Source organism: Uloborus diversus, chromosome 1 (genome assembly GCF_026930045.1).
Source record: "Uloborus diversus isolate 005 chromosome 1, Udiv.v.3.1, whole genome shotgun sequence".
NCBI lineage: Eukaryota > Metazoa > Arthropoda > Arachnida > Araneae > Uloboridae > Uloborus > Uloborus diversus.
In genome coordinates this window covers 16,061,145-16,079,813 of record NC_072731.1, presented here as the reverse complement: position 1 = coordinate 16,079,813, position 18,669 = coordinate 16,061,145, and the positions used below count along the sequence as shown (strand labels likewise).

The 18,669-nt window shown below is 31.9% G+C and overlaps 1 protein-coding gene across 1 annotated transcript in view; it reads right to left on the bottom strand.

The window, feature by feature from the left end:
- Positions 1-18,669, bottom strand: part of LOC129234306 (epidermal growth factor receptor substrate 15-like 1) — a 63,388-nt gene that overhangs the window by 9,316 nt on the left and 35,403 nt on the right. The window contains exons 14-19 of the mRNA XM_054868301.1: positions 16,809-16,871; positions 13,681-13,728; positions 13,435-13,584; positions 13,184-13,351; positions 3,985-4,044; positions 1,585-1,675 (exon numbers count right to left, since the gene is read on the bottom strand). Of these exons, the coding sequence (XP_054724276.1) occupies positions 1,585-1,675; positions 3,985-4,044; positions 13,184-13,351; positions 13,435-13,584; positions 13,681-13,728; positions 16,809-16,871 (580 nt within the window). The remainder of the gene's footprint in view (positions 1-1,584; positions 1,676-3,984; positions 4,045-13,183; positions 13,352-13,434; positions 13,585-13,680; positions 13,729-16,808; positions 16,872-18,669) is intronic.

Genomic DNA, 18,669 nt, shown 5'->3' with positions numbered 1-18,669 from the left:
TTATTAGTTATTTTTTTTTAATTTTTATTATTATTATTTTCATAGCTTTCCAAGAATGTTTTTAATGCTGTGATGACAGAACAGCATTTTACTAACTAAACAGCAGCATAAAGCCTAATGCTGCTCTTTATTCTCCAAACTTGTTTCTCATTTGTTGTTCTATTTGAGATATAGCTTTTTGTACTCTGTTCAATGAAAATAGATGTCAGTAGAAAAGTTCAAAGTCTTTCCTTTCCGTTGCAATATGTTGTGACACAGGAATTGTGCTAAAAAGAGCAGGCCTGGATTTATACATTTTGATTCTCCTGCAACAAAATATGTAGGGCCCCTCCCTAGTGGCCCGCAGTGTCTATTAGTAAAGTGAATACGCCTTAATGCTAGATTTTTTTTTTTCTATTTTTTCTTCATTTTCTAGGGCCGTTAGCCCCTTTTAGGATGCGGGCCTCTCGCACTGCGGGTCCGCAGATCTGGGCTTGCTAATGAGTAAAGTTACATGTTTCTGGTGCAAGGGATTAAGAGATAGGACATTTTGATTTTGCCTTTATGAACTGGGAGAGTCGAGCTTGTTGCTCTTTGTGCTATAAGTTTTACATAAAAAGGTTTCAAAAAGAAAGTTAGCTGAACTTGAGATTAATAAAAAGTATAAAACATTAAAATTAACTGAAAACGGAAAAAGCCAGAGAATATTAGCTGGCATGTATGGAATTTCTAAAACTAAAGTGTCTAATATAGTTAAAAACAAGGAAAAACTAACGAAATTATTTGAATAGTATTTTTAATTATTGTTTCACTTTCAGTAATGTTAAACAATGAAAGTGAGTTGAACAGCAAGAGTAAGGGTGAATTCCTCAAAAAATGAATACATGGTGCAAGAAATGATAAAAAAAAAAAAAAAATATTACCGCCCTTTATAAGTTGACCACCTGTCTAAGTTGACCGCCAAAGTACTGCACCGAGAGTGGTCAACTTACACAGGTTTCACTGTAATTCATAAATTATTTGTATTCAATAATATATAAAATAAAAGGGTCAAAACCTTTTGTTAGTAACCTCTTTTCAATAAACATTTGTATATAAATTCACTATAATCTATTAGAATGATACATCATCTTTCTTGAAAACAAAATAAACTAAATATATTTCACATTCTCAGATGGAATAAGAAGTTAATTATTGAAGCAATTGAAGTTCTAAAATAACTTTTTTCAAATCTTCACTTTTCCCTTCCAGCAGATAGCTAAGGATCAAAACACACTGTTAGCAAGTAATTATGCTTTTATACAGGGCAAATTTATCGATTTTAGCTGTGCTAGTAACACAAAATCTGTCAACATGGTTATCATGTAAAAGAAAAAACTGCTATAGTAGTTTCAAAAAGAAACAATTTCACTAGCACTGAAGGGAAAAGGGGACTCAAACAGCTTAGCATTCATATTATGTATTTCTGCTATGAAAAACAAAATTTTTCAATGGTTTCAATCAAAAATAATTAGAAAACAGAAAAATAAAAATTTTAATTAAATTTTCTGATCAAAAAAAAAACAAAAAAAAATGGTATTTTTTACTAAAGTTTCATAAATTTACCTGATTGGAATGGATCTTCACCAGCAAAAGGATCACTTGTAAAACCATTAACTTTGCCCTCAAAAGGATCTTTACTTTTAAACGGATCTTCCTATAAGCATTAACCATCACTTAATAATAAAGTTCTCATTACAAAGACTTATTCTTCATGTACAACTTCAAATAGTAATAATACTAATAATACATACACTTTGGCCAAAAGAAAGATGACAATTTTATTGAAATCAAACAGATATAAAAATTAGCACACATTTATTAAAATGCTTAAATGATCCAGATTGTGTTCATCAAAAAAGGTTAGCAAACAGATAGGAGGCAGTGAGAAGCAAAGGGATGTAAATGGACATTTTCAAGTTATGAGTAAAACGTGTTTCAAGATAACATCCTAGATAGGCTTTCATTGAATTTTTTTTCTAAATAATGCTGTACAGCAGCAACTACCAGGGCTACTAGTACCATCTCTTGCCCCAAGACAGAGGAGAGGTTGCCTACCATGTGTACTGGTTATCTGCAAATTTTTAATTTTGCCACTTACATCACTTTGCTTCTCACTGCCTCATAGGCAATGTTCAAATTAATAATTGAAACATTATTTTTTACCAAACAGTAATGCAAGTTTGCAAACAACTACACAAAGAGTGATAAAGATTAAAACTCTCATCTTGCATAACATGATAACAGGCAATTTTAAATTGCTACTAGAAACTTTCAAAATGGTTTGATGTGTCAAAATTTGATGAGTAACCTTATGTGGAAATGAGAGCTTGTCAATTTTTAGTCATCCATCGTTTCTATAGTCTAGTTTTTGCGCCAGAATTTCATGATTTTGATTTAAACATTTTGCCACAGATTTTTTTTTAAATTTGATGTGGACAGAACAACAACATGCATTTAACAGGCAGAATAGCTATTATGCGTCACATGATGTAACTTTTTAAACTGGCTCAAAAACAGCATTGTTCAGCATACCTGGAACAATTAAGCCAACAAACTGTTAAAAAACAACAAGCTGAACTTCAATAATAAAACTTAAAATAAATTACTTTAGATTATGGTTCAAAAAGATGTTCTCAACATTGGGTTCAAGTTTTAGCTATAATGCCAATTAAAACAATCTCTAATAAAGCTGAAAAGATATCAAAAAAATAAAGTTATAATAAGAAATTTTCACTATACATATGCTGATGAAAGTGACAAACAAATTTTGGCAGTAACTGGTAAAGGAAGAAAACTCCTGTTTTAATAGTTTTCATGCAAAATTCTGTTTTAAGTATAATTTGAATAAAAAAGTATGGAAGACAGAAGTCTATTTTAACAACTCGGTGAGCTGTTTTAATAGTGCAATGAAAATTCAGACAGAATATTCTCCTCTGGCTACACCATACTGAACTAAAAAAATTATACAGTGTGCAAATTGAGGCAATGAGAGGTAAAGGGATGATAGTACCAAAACTTAAAATTTGGCGATAATCAGTACAAATGGTAATATAACCTCTCCTCTGTTTTAGGGTAAGAGATGGTAGTAGTGACTCTGGTGGGTGCTGCTGTACAGCATAATTTCGAAGAAAAATTCAATGAAAGCCTACCTTGGTTCTGAATTTTAATCACATTTTATTTGAAACTTTAAAAAGTCCACTTATATTCCTTTGCTTCTCACTGCCTCAAATGTAGTTTTTTCTACCAAAACCTGCAGAAAATCAGCAACTAAAGGTTGCTGACATCCTGAAATCATTAAAGCCACACCAGAGTTAGGCTTCAAATTTAACGGAAAAACACCAGAAGGATATCAATAAATGCAGTAAAAGCAGTTATAGATTTTAAGATACAGGTCATTTAGCAAAACCAGCATGGGATCGAATAAGCAAGCACAAAACTAAAAACTGTCGGAAACATACAGGTCTGATAGAAGTCAATGAAAACACTAACCAGTAAAAATGCAGCAAATAAAACAATTTAATGACCTTTTCCCATGAAACAATGAAGTGCCAAACTGTAAAATTGGTTCTGTTGAATTTTAAAATATTGACAAAGGAATTGTTGTTTTGAAGAGTAAAAAAATGATGAAATCATTTAACTTTTAAAATACACCCAGTATTGTAATACCACAAAAGGGAATCCAGCGGAGTTTAGTCAGGTAATCGCTGGGGGGGGGGGGGGGGGGGGCAAGGTATGGATTCTTCACAACCAATCCATTGTCCAGGGAACTCTCTACTAAGTCAATCAATTAAAAAAAAACATGTCTGGTGAGGAAATTCATACCAGAAGAAACAAAAAACTTTGCTTTCTTGCTTTCTTCATTATTTTGCAGAAAACAGCATTCCAGCTCACCTGCTAGCACTTTCATCATTATATATCTTTAATGTTAATGCCTGGCATTGGTATGAATAAATAACAATTTACCTGAAAGTCATTCAATGGAGCAACAGGAGACAATTCAATTTCATCATCAGCTTTTGGAGCCTGAAAAAGAATTAATAAGTAAATCAAAGCAATGTAAGGTGCAAAGAAACTGACAGTCATCAACATCGAAGTAATCAGCAATTCTATTCCTTGTGCTGCATTTGTCTTTATTAACCCGAGAGAGAGCAGCTAACTGTGACAAAAGAGATTGCGCGTGGACAGGGGCGGCATTTCAGCATTTCATTTGGGGGGTCGAGTTTCTAAAACATGTATTACCACAGTGCAGTACAAAACACACATTAGCTAACAGGAAGTGCTCATAAAATCGGTTTAATATGAATAAAAATTAGTGTTTAGAAACAATTAAAATTTTGATTCGTTTTCTAATAAGTTATCATACAAAACATCTCGATACTAAAGTTTTTATACCTTTTGGAAAAATTATAATGCATAATTTTTGGAAACATGGAAGAGCAGGGAATTGTGTTACTAATTTATCAGTGCCCAGTGTCAAGTTGTTTTGCCAGTACAGCTAAATAGAAAAGTTTTTTTTTTGCCCATTGTACTTTGAAAATATAATTCTCTAACCTTCTGAGACATAAAAAAAAAATCTTTCTACTAGGAGCTGATTGGAAAAGTTAAAAAATAATTGAAGTAACAAAGTTATGTATGAAAACACTCTTTATATCTTGCTCTTCAAAATCGCCCTGGCAACTTCAAAAATTATGAGGGATTTAATTTTTCATCATTGAATAATCTAGTCTCCTCGGTGCTCTCAGTTTCAATGAGATGTCATCTACCTCCAGCTCTGTCATTCACTATTCCAGACTGATGAATCCATAACAAGGATGAAACTGCAGTCTCTGGATATGATAACTGGTCTGTCGGTACATTGCTTGTAATTTTTCTTGCCTCATGCTAAAAATTTTACTCATAATTGAAACATTTTATTTTTCGTTTTCAAAATCCAATCCAGATATATAGAGCCAACCATACAGAAAAATAATTATCACCAAATCTCGTGTAAATTTCACTCAAAACTGAATCTATTACTTCATACAAAATATTAAAAACCAATGTTTGACCTACACATCATCATGTAGGGTTTTTTTTTTTTTTTTGAGCTTTTTCACCATTGAAAGAGTTTGTTTTGCAATAATTCTTCCAGTCGTCAAATCACTGCTTTGAAGTTATAGAGAAATGTTTTTATGGTTTTAACTCTTGAAGACCATCTTGTGTCACTCCGAGATTGCATAATTATAGAGCCTCATAAAAGGTATTGTTGATAAGGTTTTTTTTTAAAATTTTATTTAATAAGCACATGCATTAAAAGAAGTTGAGCAGCTGAAACCAGTTTCTAGCAAAAGAAAGCAATGAAAACTCATTAAATAAATATACATTTAAAAAATGAGCGCAAAAGTGAATGTAAAATATCAAGGAATTTTCTTGTGAAAACCATGCAGCCACTGCACTTTGTACGGGCCTCTCCTATTGGACATACCATCGTTACACTGGGCACACAAGTATGAAATGTTTAGCCTATATGACAAGGTTGGCTTTTTGCCGGCAGAAACTGGTTATAACCGGTAAAAACCGACAGAAACTGGTAGAAACTGGCAAAAACTAGAAAATGTTTTTAATAGCTCTAGTAATTACTTAATGACAGGCAATTAAGTAAAATAAAATATATAACTCCATTTCGTCATTGCAAAAACTTAATGTAATAGTTATTTAATAATTAGTGTAAAAATATGTTAAATAACAAGACTGACATTTCCAAAACAAAGTAAAATGTATCATAGTTGAAATTGCTATGTGTTAGAAATTTTAGCCTTGTAATGTTGTAAGTAACAAATTTTTCAGTTTGTTTATAATTATTTTGTTTGCATTCAATATAAGGTTTAATATATCAAATATTTAAACAAATACAGATTTTTTTTATTTCATTAAATTCTAAAATTCGGGAACTTGTCATTTTACATTTAATATAACTGAATAAAGCTATTCTCAAAGAGCTCCTGCTGCTGCAACTTACTGTGCTGATTTAGTAAACAATGCAATAATAGAGCTTGAAACGAAATATGACTGCAAAGTATTATCTTAAGTAACTGATAATGAACTCCATCTTGAGTTAATGAGGAAAATTATTGAAGAAAAAATGCCATCTGTTACAACTTATGGGTGTTCAGCTCATTACTTAAATCTTCTTGGACTGGATATCACACCAGATTCTCTCATTAAACATGTGGTTTCAGTCCAGAAATATTTCAGAAACCATCACAGGCAAGGAGCTTGGATAAAAGAGTATCCAGCTGTGAAACCACATATACCTTGTAATACACGGTGGAATAGCCAGGTGGACTGCTTAGAGTTGTTTATGAAGAATCACCCATATTATTTACAAATACTAGAAGAACATGAAGATGATCTTCATGACAAAGGTATTGTTCAGATTATAAATAATCAAATGATTCACAAAGAAGTTAAACACTTGCTGCTGCAGATAAAACCTGTTGCTATTGCTCTGGATTCAGTTCAGAAAGAGAACTGCTCAATTGCAGATGCTTGCGATGTTTGGATTCGTTTAACAAAAGACGCTCTTATGTGTGCTTTTGAGAAGGAAGTGATGCACAGATTTAATCAAGCAGTTACTGTTAAACATTTATTCGCCTATATGCTCCACTCAAAGTATTTGGGAGTAAATTTATCATGTAATCAAGAAGAAAGTTACTCACAAATATTAACCCTGATTATGTACCTTATACCATAGCTTAACAAAACAAATTGGCCCCTTTTCCCGAAACCTATTTTTTCCTATCAAGTTGTAACAACTACTCCAGCTACCGCATGGTGGTTCAATTTGAAAAAATGTGATATAGATGAAAGTTTTGTGAATCTTGCTTGTTTTTTGATGATAATAACAGCTAGTTCTGCTGGGATTGAAAGAATCTTCTCAAATTTCTGCTTTGTGCACAACAAATTGAGAAATTGTTTAGGTTTAGAAACAGCGTCAAAACTTGTATTTTGTTACAGGCTGCTGCAGTGTGAAAACAATGTAAAATTTGATTTTGAATAGTGATAGTGTTGTAAATAAATTGTATTGGGGTTCATATTTAATTATTTTTCTTATACATTTTCTATTGTATGTCAGGAATTGCATTTATGTCATCTTTTGAGTTTCTGCCATAAATGTGGCAGAAAGGGGTTTTTGCCATGCCGGTTTTAACCGGTTTCTACCAGTGGTTTTTACCGCCTCGGCAGAAACCTGCCAACCCTGCTATATGAGGAAACATCTTCTTTAGTTAAAATTAACCATAATTCTCTATCAGTTTTCTATGTTCTGAAAAGACCAAAAAATACTTCATGAATTTCTAAGTCATCATCCAAATAACGAAAAACCCTTTTTCCAGTCTGGGAATGTGTCGAGTTTTATCAAATAGTTACTGAGAACCAGCAAGATTTTTTAAAATGAACATTGATTTCCAACTTACATAAATTAAATTCATCCATTTTCTATCATTCTGCTTAAAAAATTTGGGGGTGCGACAGCCCCATCTTGACCCTCCTATTTGCCGCCCCTGCGCGTGGAGGCCAAGTCATCCCAATCAGTTTTATCTCAAATTTTCTATTTATCATCATTTCCTATCTTTTCATAATCCATAAGTTTATGCTTGCACACCATGATTCAGAGCACAAAGCAAAATAAAAGCAAAGAGAGAATAAATGCAAATTAAAATAGAGAGAAGAAATGCATAATAAAAATGCAAAGAGAGAGCTAGAGAACGCAAAACTACGCTGCTTAAAATGAGAAATTTCGAAGCAGTAACAGTCACGGGGGGAGTGAGTCACCCAATTCCCATTTGAATCCTAAGAAATGATTGCTTCAAGTACAGAAAGACAAGAAAAGTAAAAATAACACTTCACTTACCAAGGGGACTGTCAGATAAGAGGATACTGAAAGGGTGATTGATTACTGATAAATATCGACCCTATGACATGTGTTTGGATAAGAATAGGGTGACTGTGTGCCCCACGCAATCTTTCTTGGGTTAAAAGTTTTTTCCCCTCCCTTTTTAGCCTAGTTTCCCAGTAAAAGTCAGTGAAAGTAGAAAAAAGCATGAAATATAGCTAAATGTATAAAAATATGGCAAAAAACAAAAAAAAAGTCAAAAATAAATGAAATAAATAACTTTCGAAAAATTAAAAACTGGAAGGTAGGGTGTTGACATGGGGGGAAATGTTTGTCAGTCTTTCTGTCTGCCTCCCCCCCCCTCCCAATAACTTTTGAATGAATAGTCCGATTTAAACACAATTTTTTTTGTTTGAAAGATTTCGGCGATGACACCTCATTCCTATATTTCATTTTTTGATTTGAACAATTCTGCATTCAACTTTGAGAAGTTCAAAAATACTTAACATTAGCGCCTACGGGGAAATTCAAGGCAAATATAGATCCTGAACATCGAGACAAATTTGCATCAAACAAACTTTGTAGGAAAATTTTTTTGAAGAAGAGCATGTATAGAAAATATCTTCTCGATTTGAACAACTTTCCCTTCAATTTTGAACAGCTCAAATCCTTTAATATTAGCGCCCATGGCAAAACTAAAAGTCGGTATAGATCCCGAACTTAAAGGCGGATTACTTTAAACAAATTTTGTTCGACCAGCTCCGACTCCAAGAATTTTGGGGCACCTGACTCAGACTCCTGTTACTAAAAGTCATACTCTGATTTCAGGACTTCAACTCCGACTCCGTAGCTTTGCTAAAAATTTAGACACGGAGGGGAAATGACTGACTCTGACTCCTTTATCTCAAAATAAGTTTGATTCCAATCCCTCAACATTGGCAGGGTTGCGGGCTGTAAGGGAAATGACCAATTCTGACTCTGAGTCTTTGAATTAAAAACCTTTGACTCTTGAATCTGACACTTTTACCCCAAAATTAGATTGACTCCGACTCTGCTGCTATGGTTTTTACTTTGAAATAAGTATTGTTGATATGATTTGTTTTTATTTTCATGCTAAAGTTTTAATTTATGTACTCAGTGTTAGGCGGAGAAATTCAGAGTCCTTAATATTTCTATATAAAAATATACACAGATGATTTTTTTTTTCATGATGAAAATTATTTTTTTAAGTTGACATTTTGTTGCTTTTTATTTATCTTAAAAGTACATTAATTCATTTTTAGTTTTTTTTTGGCAACAGGGGGAAAAACAAATGATTTTGTCCTTTTTTTTTTTTTGACATTATGTATTTATTTTAATCAGTTTATTATTTTTCATTTTTTTTTTGAAAGTGATTAAAGATTATTATTTTTTTTAAAGGAAAAAAATATATTGGCTGCTTTGTTTGAAAGGTGCTACTACTTTATTTGCTTGTTCATTTATTTTTTATGCGTCTATTTCTTCAGATGAGCAAGGCATATTTAATTTCTAGAAATGAATTTAAAATGCTTAAAAGGTATGTTTGAAGTAATTTTTAATTTTAACTAATTTTGAGAACATTGATCAGATACTAAAAAGTTGATATTGGTATATGGGAAAGTATGCTTGTTTAGTTCTGGACGGAACTTCTTGTTATTTATTGATTTTGGAAATGTTACTACAAAATTGTTGCATACAAGAGAGATATATGCAAAAAATAAAAAGAAACTTAAAAGGAACTCTTTTTCAAATGTTTCTAGCTAGGATTTAAGACAGCAAATTTAAAGTAAAAATTTCAGAAGGTAATTTTAACTACAAATTTAAAAATAATTCTCGTTTTAATTATAAGAAGAAAAGCATTCATCATGCCTGTAAAAAAAAGACGACATTTTATAGCATGAAATCTATATAAATAAAACAAAGAATATATATGTGTGTGTTCCCTATACAAATGCACAGTCTGCGTCAGATCTCGACTAAATTTGGCTGGGAGGTACTTGGGCAAAAGAGAAGGAATGGGGGGGGGGGGGGGGGGGGTGAGCGACAAATAAGTACCCAACCATTTGAATTTTAATTTCAGAGTTCAAAAATGGCAATAAATGGTTCTTTCAACCCAAAATAATTGTCCAAATAGTTCGATTTTAGCACCATTTGAAAGCACGTGAAAAATTCACCTGGAGTACATTTTCTTCTTTCAAATTTCAAAAAAAAAAAAAAAAAAAAAAATACTGTTGTAAAATCACCCAGCATTTTCATATTGGAAAATTATCGTTTGCGCAATCTCATTTTAAATTAGCATGAGTAGAACCATTCTGAAGTTTGCAACTTTTTTTTTTCTCGACTATGATTAATTAAATGTTTGTTTTTGTTTTGAAGTAAAAATTGCCTCTTTTGATTATTATTTGGCAGTTTATCTTCTTTCCTTTTTTTTGGTACTTCCAGCAGAAGATAATCAAGGATTTTAGTTGTATTTATGGGAGGGATGCATTTAATTTATTCGGGAATTTTTGATTTGCCGTTTCTTTCTTTAAGAATGATTATTTTGACGGGAAATTTTGCAACAGTTTTTTTTCCCTCAAATTGATTGTTTAACATGCATAACTTGACACACTTTTATTTTCGAATTAGACCCTGCAAAGCCGGGCAATGCAGCTAGTATCGTACATAAATGCTTCATAACTGCACTTCAAAAAAAAAAAAAAAACTATTTAAAACATATTTACAGCAATTTGGTCTTCCCTTCATTATTCCTTGAAACCGTCACTTGTTAAATTTGATTGAAAACTTGCTTTAATCGCTTTAATGGATCAAATTGCCGAAAAAAAGAAATAAAATCTATGATTAACAACATTAAAAATTATTTGAATTAAACACACCGCTTAAATGAATCAATAAAATATAAACTAATCATTTACCACAACAGTGTGGTGCATCATTACTCTTTTTCCTTTCTTTGCTTTCTTTTAATAAAATTATTTTTTGAAGATGTGGAGACAAGGTGAGATGGAGAGAGATATGGTGTATACGCTCTACGTATTCTGTGCTCTACGCTTTAAAACTGATAGCATTAACGATCACTCAAAATTAGAAGAAAGTGGTTGCTAAATGCAGGGATGGCAATGAAAAATAATGTGTTTTTTTTTTAAAGAGTGCTGCGTGTGTGTGGGGGAGGGGCATTCCACGAATACAGTCAACTGTATTTCGTGGAACGCCATTTTGGGAAAAGGGCACTGCATAAACGTTCCACGGTCTACCCTATACAGTCAACTCTCAATATCTCGAAGTCCCAAGGGATCAAGTTCCCCCAAATATTTTCCCCCACTAAAAATTGAACATCTAGATTTTAAACAAATGACATGATTCTAATGATACTTGATCCTGTTTAATTGAAAGTAAAATCAAGTTTTCTAAAATTGCATGTAGAGTTCACATTTTAATGAAAATAATTTCTAATTTTGCTTTATTAAATCAGCCGCTTTATTGGATTAAAACTGTTTAGAACAAACATGATGCATATAAGCGGCGATCACTGTATCTTCAATTGTTCAGTAAAAGTTGCAACAAAGTCAATTCAAACCTCCAAATTTTAAAATAAGTAATCAATGCAAAAAGATAAATTTGCTTTAGTTTCCCTATTAAAAATTTTTTTAAATCATATTTTGAAATATTAAACTTGTTACTTTGTGTTTATACCAACAAATTTGATAGTTTCTTAAGTTTCTGCAAAGATAGCATGTAAAAATACTCGCAAATCACCGACAACGTAAAGTATATTGATGAAACTAAAAATCATGCCCAACAAAAGGTCGTTAAACCAATATGAAGTTTGATGTCAGAATCAAGATGCTTCTACTTTGTTTAGAGTTTTTTTTAATACCATCAAAAATTCTCGTTGATTGCTAAAGAGGAAATGTATTACAGAATTGTTACATGCAAAAAAAGACATGTAATAATTCATTCACATGTAACAATTCATTCATTGCTTCTTTTTTTTTGGTATGGGGATGCGTATGAGAACCAAATGAACTATTACGAAAAACTATTAGGTGCATGCAGTGCTCTCACATTCTTTTAGAGCAGGATTCCCCAAACTTTCTTATCCCATGGACCCATTTCTGATTTTTTGTGGACCCCTAGGGTTAGTCAAAATTAGTAAGAGAGTAATATCTACATTTGAACGTTTCAAAAGAGGTGGTTAAGTTTCCTTAAAGGTGTTATAAAATCATCAGATAAAAACAGAAATGTATGGAAGTGTTAGGATATCTTTGCTCACTTAAAGAAAGAGGGGGGTCATGCCTCCTTTAAGTGACCAATTTATGCACATGCTCAGTCAAGCACCAGATAAAACCAAGAGATGCATATTGAAAAACTCACAGATACTGTAGCAAAAATATCCAGTAGTTCATCGATTTTGGTATATTTGAAAGAATAGTTCTCAGATATCAAAACCTGAGGTTTGTAATCAGAACATTCAGAGTTGTAACTCCATGTGATCAAAGGCTTTGAATCATATACATACAGTTCATTCTCCTGCATAAATAATATATATATGTAAATTTAACAGCTACAGTACAATGCAAAATAACCCTCATTCGATAGTTACATTCGATGCAGAAAATTTAAGATAGAAAAAAAGAATAAAAAATGCCACACAATATTTTCAAATGTAACTGATTTTCTGTTTTAAACATGTATTGGTTTGAAAAAACAATTATGACTTAAAATTGAAAATATACCTTTGTGCTTGAGGAATAAAATAAGAAAACAATGTTTAATTGCACAAAATTAGATTACTGTTTTCATGAGTTTAAGAATTACAAGGACAATGCAAAATAAGTGAGCTTATGGAAGAAAAGATGCCCAACAAAAGCCTTGTGTCACATGTCTTATCACCCTTAAGCTCACTTATTTTGCATTAAAAACGGGTTTCCTTACAATCCTGATAGATGTGTATGCATTAATCTGCAATTTTGCGCAATTACAACTTATTTTACAATATGTTTTCTAATAAGTTTGCTGCAGGCAAGTTCAAAAGCATTTTAAAAACAATATGAATGAATAAATCAGTTCAGTGTTAATTTTAAAATCTAAAATCTTATTTTTCAAAAATCTAATAAGTTATGGTTTCATATTTCTTTTTGAACACCATATTCTAAGTTAGGCCTCCAGTTGAAAAAAAAAAAAAATCCAGTAATATACACATAAAACTGTTTTTAAATTAATTTGTAATAAAATTAGAAGCAGAAAAAAGTTTTGTCCGCTGTGACTTACAGTAGGAGAGAAGTTAGTAACATCTGCATCAGCCAAGGGAGCAAACCCAGTCAAAGTAAAATCTGAAACAGAGCGAAAATCCCCAAATGAAATCGCATTATCCATTTCCTTGATTGCTTCATTCATAAGCCTATGCTGCTCTTGAATCTGGTCTATTTTGATCTTCATCTGAAATGCCAGAGACAAGTCATTACAAGTTGAAATATAAACAAAAAAACTTGGAACCTCTAATTGAACTTCTAGAAACTTACCTGACTAATTTGAAGAATAGTACTCTGTAATGAACTAGTTAAGGCATCAAGTTGTGTTTTTCCAGAAATAATTTGACTTTCTAGTTTAGTTTCTTCTTGCCTCAATTCACTTAACTCTTTTCTCTTTTCATTTAACTCTTTTTCTTGTACCTATAAGAGTTACACTGAAACTTTATCACTACCTTAGAAAGAAAATAAATTTAAAATAAATAATTTCTAAGGTACAAAAAATACTTCAAACAATACCTCTAGTTCAACTTCTTGATCTTCTTTCTGCTTTTTCATGGATTCAATCTGAAAGATCCATACAAGGATTCAGCACAACACAAAACAATCAACACAAGTAATGTGAAATTTATCAGGAAAGTTTAACTTTCCATTTAAGCAGAATGCATTGACGATTGCTAAAACTAACTGCATACAAATCTATAGCTTAAAGCATTTTTTTTCTATTTCAATTGAACAAAACTGCCTAACAGGAAAAATTTGAAATGTTAAAAAACTCTTTCTTGTATTCAACAGCTGTATCTACATAGTGATAAGTAGGTTACAAGCGCTCCATTTCAGTTTTTACTGGCAAAATGTTAATTTGCTTGCCTTCTGCTTTTTACTAAGATTTTTTCTGTATTCCTATCCAGAACGCACTTTACAAATTTGTTTACAGCGCTAGGAAAAACTACTTTGAAAACACAACACCACTTTTCATATGTGAGCAGGAAAATTTACAACTAGCTTTTCTTTTCTTTTTACACACCAGTTCAAAAAAAAAACAATAATATTTTTGAACTGGTATAACATTAGTAATTCCTTATAAAACATCAATAGTATTCGTTCTTAAACTAAAGGCACAATACTTTTTTTTTCTCGACAAAAATTCTGAAATTGTTGTGCACCATAAAAATATGTATACAATAACCATAATTTGTACATTTACGAAAAGAAAGAAAAAGAAACTTTCGAAGATAATGTGAAAGGAAAGTCAACATTTTACTAGGGGCTCTTTCATATGGAGCCTCACGAGGGCAAAAAACTGGTGAGTGACTCAGGGATGAGAGTGGTCAGAGAGAAAAAAGGAAGAAATCCAAAAAAATTTTGTAAACGGGATGATATCTAAAACAATTTTGTGAAAGGGATAATATACAAAACCGGATCAAAATAGAACCTGGAAGCCATGATATTCAAAAATTCAACAAAAATGGCTAATTTATCAGTTTTAAAGGTAATGCATATATAAATAAGTATAAGTAATAATTTTGTACAATTTGCTGCATTGTACCATTTCTTGTAAGAGTGTTTATTTCTAAATAAATCTACATTTTGAAAAAGAGGCAACAATTTGTAACCCTTTAGTCCTTGATCAAAGGGTTAGGGGAGCCAGAGATCAATCTTGGCTGCATCACACAATAGTGTCAACTTTTCACATTTTTTAGAGAAAAATACCTTTTTTTTTCATGAAAAACATTTGTTCATAGTGTTAAACGAGTGAGAACATAAATTTTAAAATTAGGTATCTTTGCAAAGTAAAAATTTACAACAGAGAGACAAATCTAATATTTCTTTATGTGCTAGAACATACTTTTCATAGTAAGCATTGAAAATTAATATATTTGTACATAAATAATTAGTTATCTTTTTGCTTGCATTGGAACCCAAAATTTGTTTTTAAAAACTTCCTAATACGATTTTGGAATCAAAAGAACAACCTGCAGCTGCCTCATTTAATTATGAAATCTCAAAACTTTTAATAGGCTGTAAAGCCTAAACCATTTGAGATTCACCATAAATATTTTTTACACTTTCATAAGTACACAAATCAAGTAACCATGCAAAGTTTCAACAAATTCAAGACTGTGGGTGCTAAGCCACGTCTTTTGATTGACTTCTGCATTTTTTCTAAAAAAATTAAAAAAATAAAAATATTGAAATGATGAATAAAATAAGCAGATATAAGGTAGCATATAGTAAAAAACCACCCAACATTAAAAATAATTAAAATACTAGAAGGATGCAAAAAGATTGAAATCTCAAGCAAGGCATGCAACTTTCAGCGCAGCACATGTTTGAAGTCGTCAGAGCAACTCCAAAACATACGTTTTTGGCAGATATCGCAGGGGATGAAGATTCGAGGGGGGGGGGGGGGAATTTAAAGAATGAAAAAAATCAAGGGCCAGAAGTTTTTAAAAATCGTATTTTTTTTTTGGGGGGGGGGGGATTTTTGAGAAAAATAAGGCCTGAAAGAAGCAAAAAAAGAGGAAAAAGAGGAAAGGTTTTAAAAGCCAACAGAAAAAGTCGGAAAAATCTCATCCCTGATGACTGTATGAGAGGAGGGAGGGTGATCCCTTTTTTCCCCCCAAACTCATTTTGAGGCTCGTTCTGGAAACTTTTAGAAATTGAAGCTCCAAAAAAATGAATTTACCTGACTTCTATGATATTAATTGGAGTTATTGGAGGTTCTCCCTGTCAAAATTTTCAAAATTGAAACCAAAATTTAAGACAATCTTGAATGTTGCTGGTGAAAGAGTTGAAGACGCTCCCTTGGAAAAATTTTGAAGCTGACATTTTCAAATGCAATTGTTTCAGACAATCTTTGGTAATATTTATGAGAGGAGTTTTCTAACCTTTTAAACTGCAATAGATAATGTATTATACCTTATTTGAAAAATGTTTCAAAATAGTTCTTTTCCCATTGAGATATAAAATGCCACCCCCTTCTGGAAAAAGAGGGATCATTCGGGGCAAAAAGTCAAATAGTCGTCACTGATCCCTTCCAGATACTCTACTACTGGGTAGAAATATCAAGGCGACAGAGAGAATTTGTCGTTTATGCAAAAATGTTGCTCTATTTATTACTTTTTCTTTAAAATTTTTTTGCATGAAGGATTGTTTTTCCTTCACTTTTAGTTCTACTCTAATTTTTCCACAAAGAAATCATTTTAGTATCTTACTTTAAAAGAAAAATATTTTGTCAAAATAATGATTGCGAATTGCCGCCCCTCTTGCTCTTGCGCGCCTGGCAAGAGCCACTACCGCCAACCCCTAGGTATGCCACTAGGTATAAAAGTGCCTCATGAATGAAGCTAAAGAATGAAGGTTACTTCAAAAAGAAGCAAATAAGACATTGCTTTTGCTCTGATTTACTTAGGGAGAAAAAAAAGAGAGCCAGTTAATGATAAAACTAAAAATAAACATACAAAATATATAAAAGCAAAATTTAAATTCATACCCATTACTATATTAAAGACAGAGAGCAAAATTATACAAATTGCAAATATTAAGAAAAAATTTTAAGTGCAAAAAACAATCCAATTAATTGTAATATCATAACGTACATGAATAACATTCAAAAATTAATCAAAAAATGCCTTTTGTTCTACCTGATTAACTTCATCTTCAGTTTGAGCCAGCAAATCACAAAGATTAAGGTCTAGAGAATTTTTCTAATTCATGCAAAATAATAAAATAAAACTAAATTTTTATTATGCAAATAAAAACACATCAAGCAAATAATATATTAGTCGAAAAGCAAATTCAGTGCAGAAAAATTGCTGCAGTTAGCTTATATATAATAAAAAAAACTAAGCATACATTAACAATTTTGTCATGATTGTATGAAAATGAACATGTAAAAACACATTTTAAACAAAAGATGCAAAAATAGGTTTATATTGGAAATGATAATTGTAAAGTCTTAACTATTATAGTCGATATCGCTATCATTTATTTATCTTTGGGCTTTGTGGGTTCTCAAACGAAATTTTTTCAAAATTGTAGTTCAAAAAGTTTTAGACAATCCTAAAAGATGTTTAGGGGAGAAAAGAACCAGGGGTCACTCCTAGAAATATTTCAAAAATAAACAATTTAAAATATGCAATTGTGGACCATGTTTGATATTGTCCTGAGGACCAACGATTTTTCAAAATTGGTGATCCAGAAACAATTTTATTCGACTTTCAATAATGCTAGAAGGAGTTTTCGGAAGCTTTACCCCGGTAATTAATAGAATTTCAAACCCTTAAAAGAAATTTAAGGCTATTTTAAATGATGTTGACACTAGGGGGGAAGGGAGGATGCTCCCCCATAAAATATTTGAAGTTAGTTGTTAAAATGCGGTTTTAGATCATCTTTGATAATGTTAGTGTAAGGAGAGGCTCGAGGCCTGTCTGTGAAATTTTCTGATATTGAAATTCCAAAAACGCAATGACTTGCTGATCCACATGAAGCATTTGCACTCAAAGGAAGAATTTTCTGATTTCAATGTAACCATGATATGCTATAGACCAAACCAAGGTATAGTAAAATAAGTTGAAACTAACGCTTCTACTTTGTTAAAATATTATAAAAGTTAAAGATAGACAGAGTTAAAATCAATGTTTTGTTTCCTGATTTTAACAACAACAGATCTGCTGCTTAGAATTCTGCCATGAGTATGATTTTGCATATCAATGGAAACTTGGATAAGAATTCTGCTGAAAAAAAACCCATTAAAACAATATATTCCGACCCAGATTCCCTCAAGCAGCCAGCCCTTACCCTTATTAGCACGATGCTTTATCCAATCGAGTCAATGTGTCTTTGCTCTTGGCTGTGAAGTAATGTGCAATAAAAAAGAAAAAGAACATTTTTTTTGACAAAAAAAAAAAAAAAAGAAGGTAATATTTAGATCTTGGATTAATTTTTTGTCATTAGCAGGCACGATAAGCTTTTAAATGAGGAGTAAATCTTGGAATTTGATAAAAGAATAAGTAAGATCTCGTGTAGCAACAGAAAAACAGGCTAGAAGAATCATATACAAGATGTTCAGTGATATTATTAGGGTATATTCGGGGATTCTTCCCAGAAATACTATCAGAATCTAAGCCATAAATGCAAAATTTTAGACAGGCATCGGTTATATTAGAGATAGGAAAGGCTCTGAAACCTTCTGAATTTACTCAAAATTCTAAAAATAGAATTTTAGACGGTGTTAATGGATGGGGCAGGGTTGTTTTTCGAGAGTTTGGGTAGGGGCGCACTCCTAGATGCTTCTTGAAATCGAAGTTCTTACACAATTCTAGACATAAGATTCACACACAATTCATAGACTAGACACTGGAAGAGCCTTTTCTCTTCGCCTTTTACTTTTTTGGAATTTAAAAGAGAACTAAATTGCATGTCAAGAGGAAAAAGTGCTGGTCCTGATGGCATCCTCCCTGAATTTGTCTTGGAGCTTGGCCTTAAAGCTAAACAGTTTTAAAT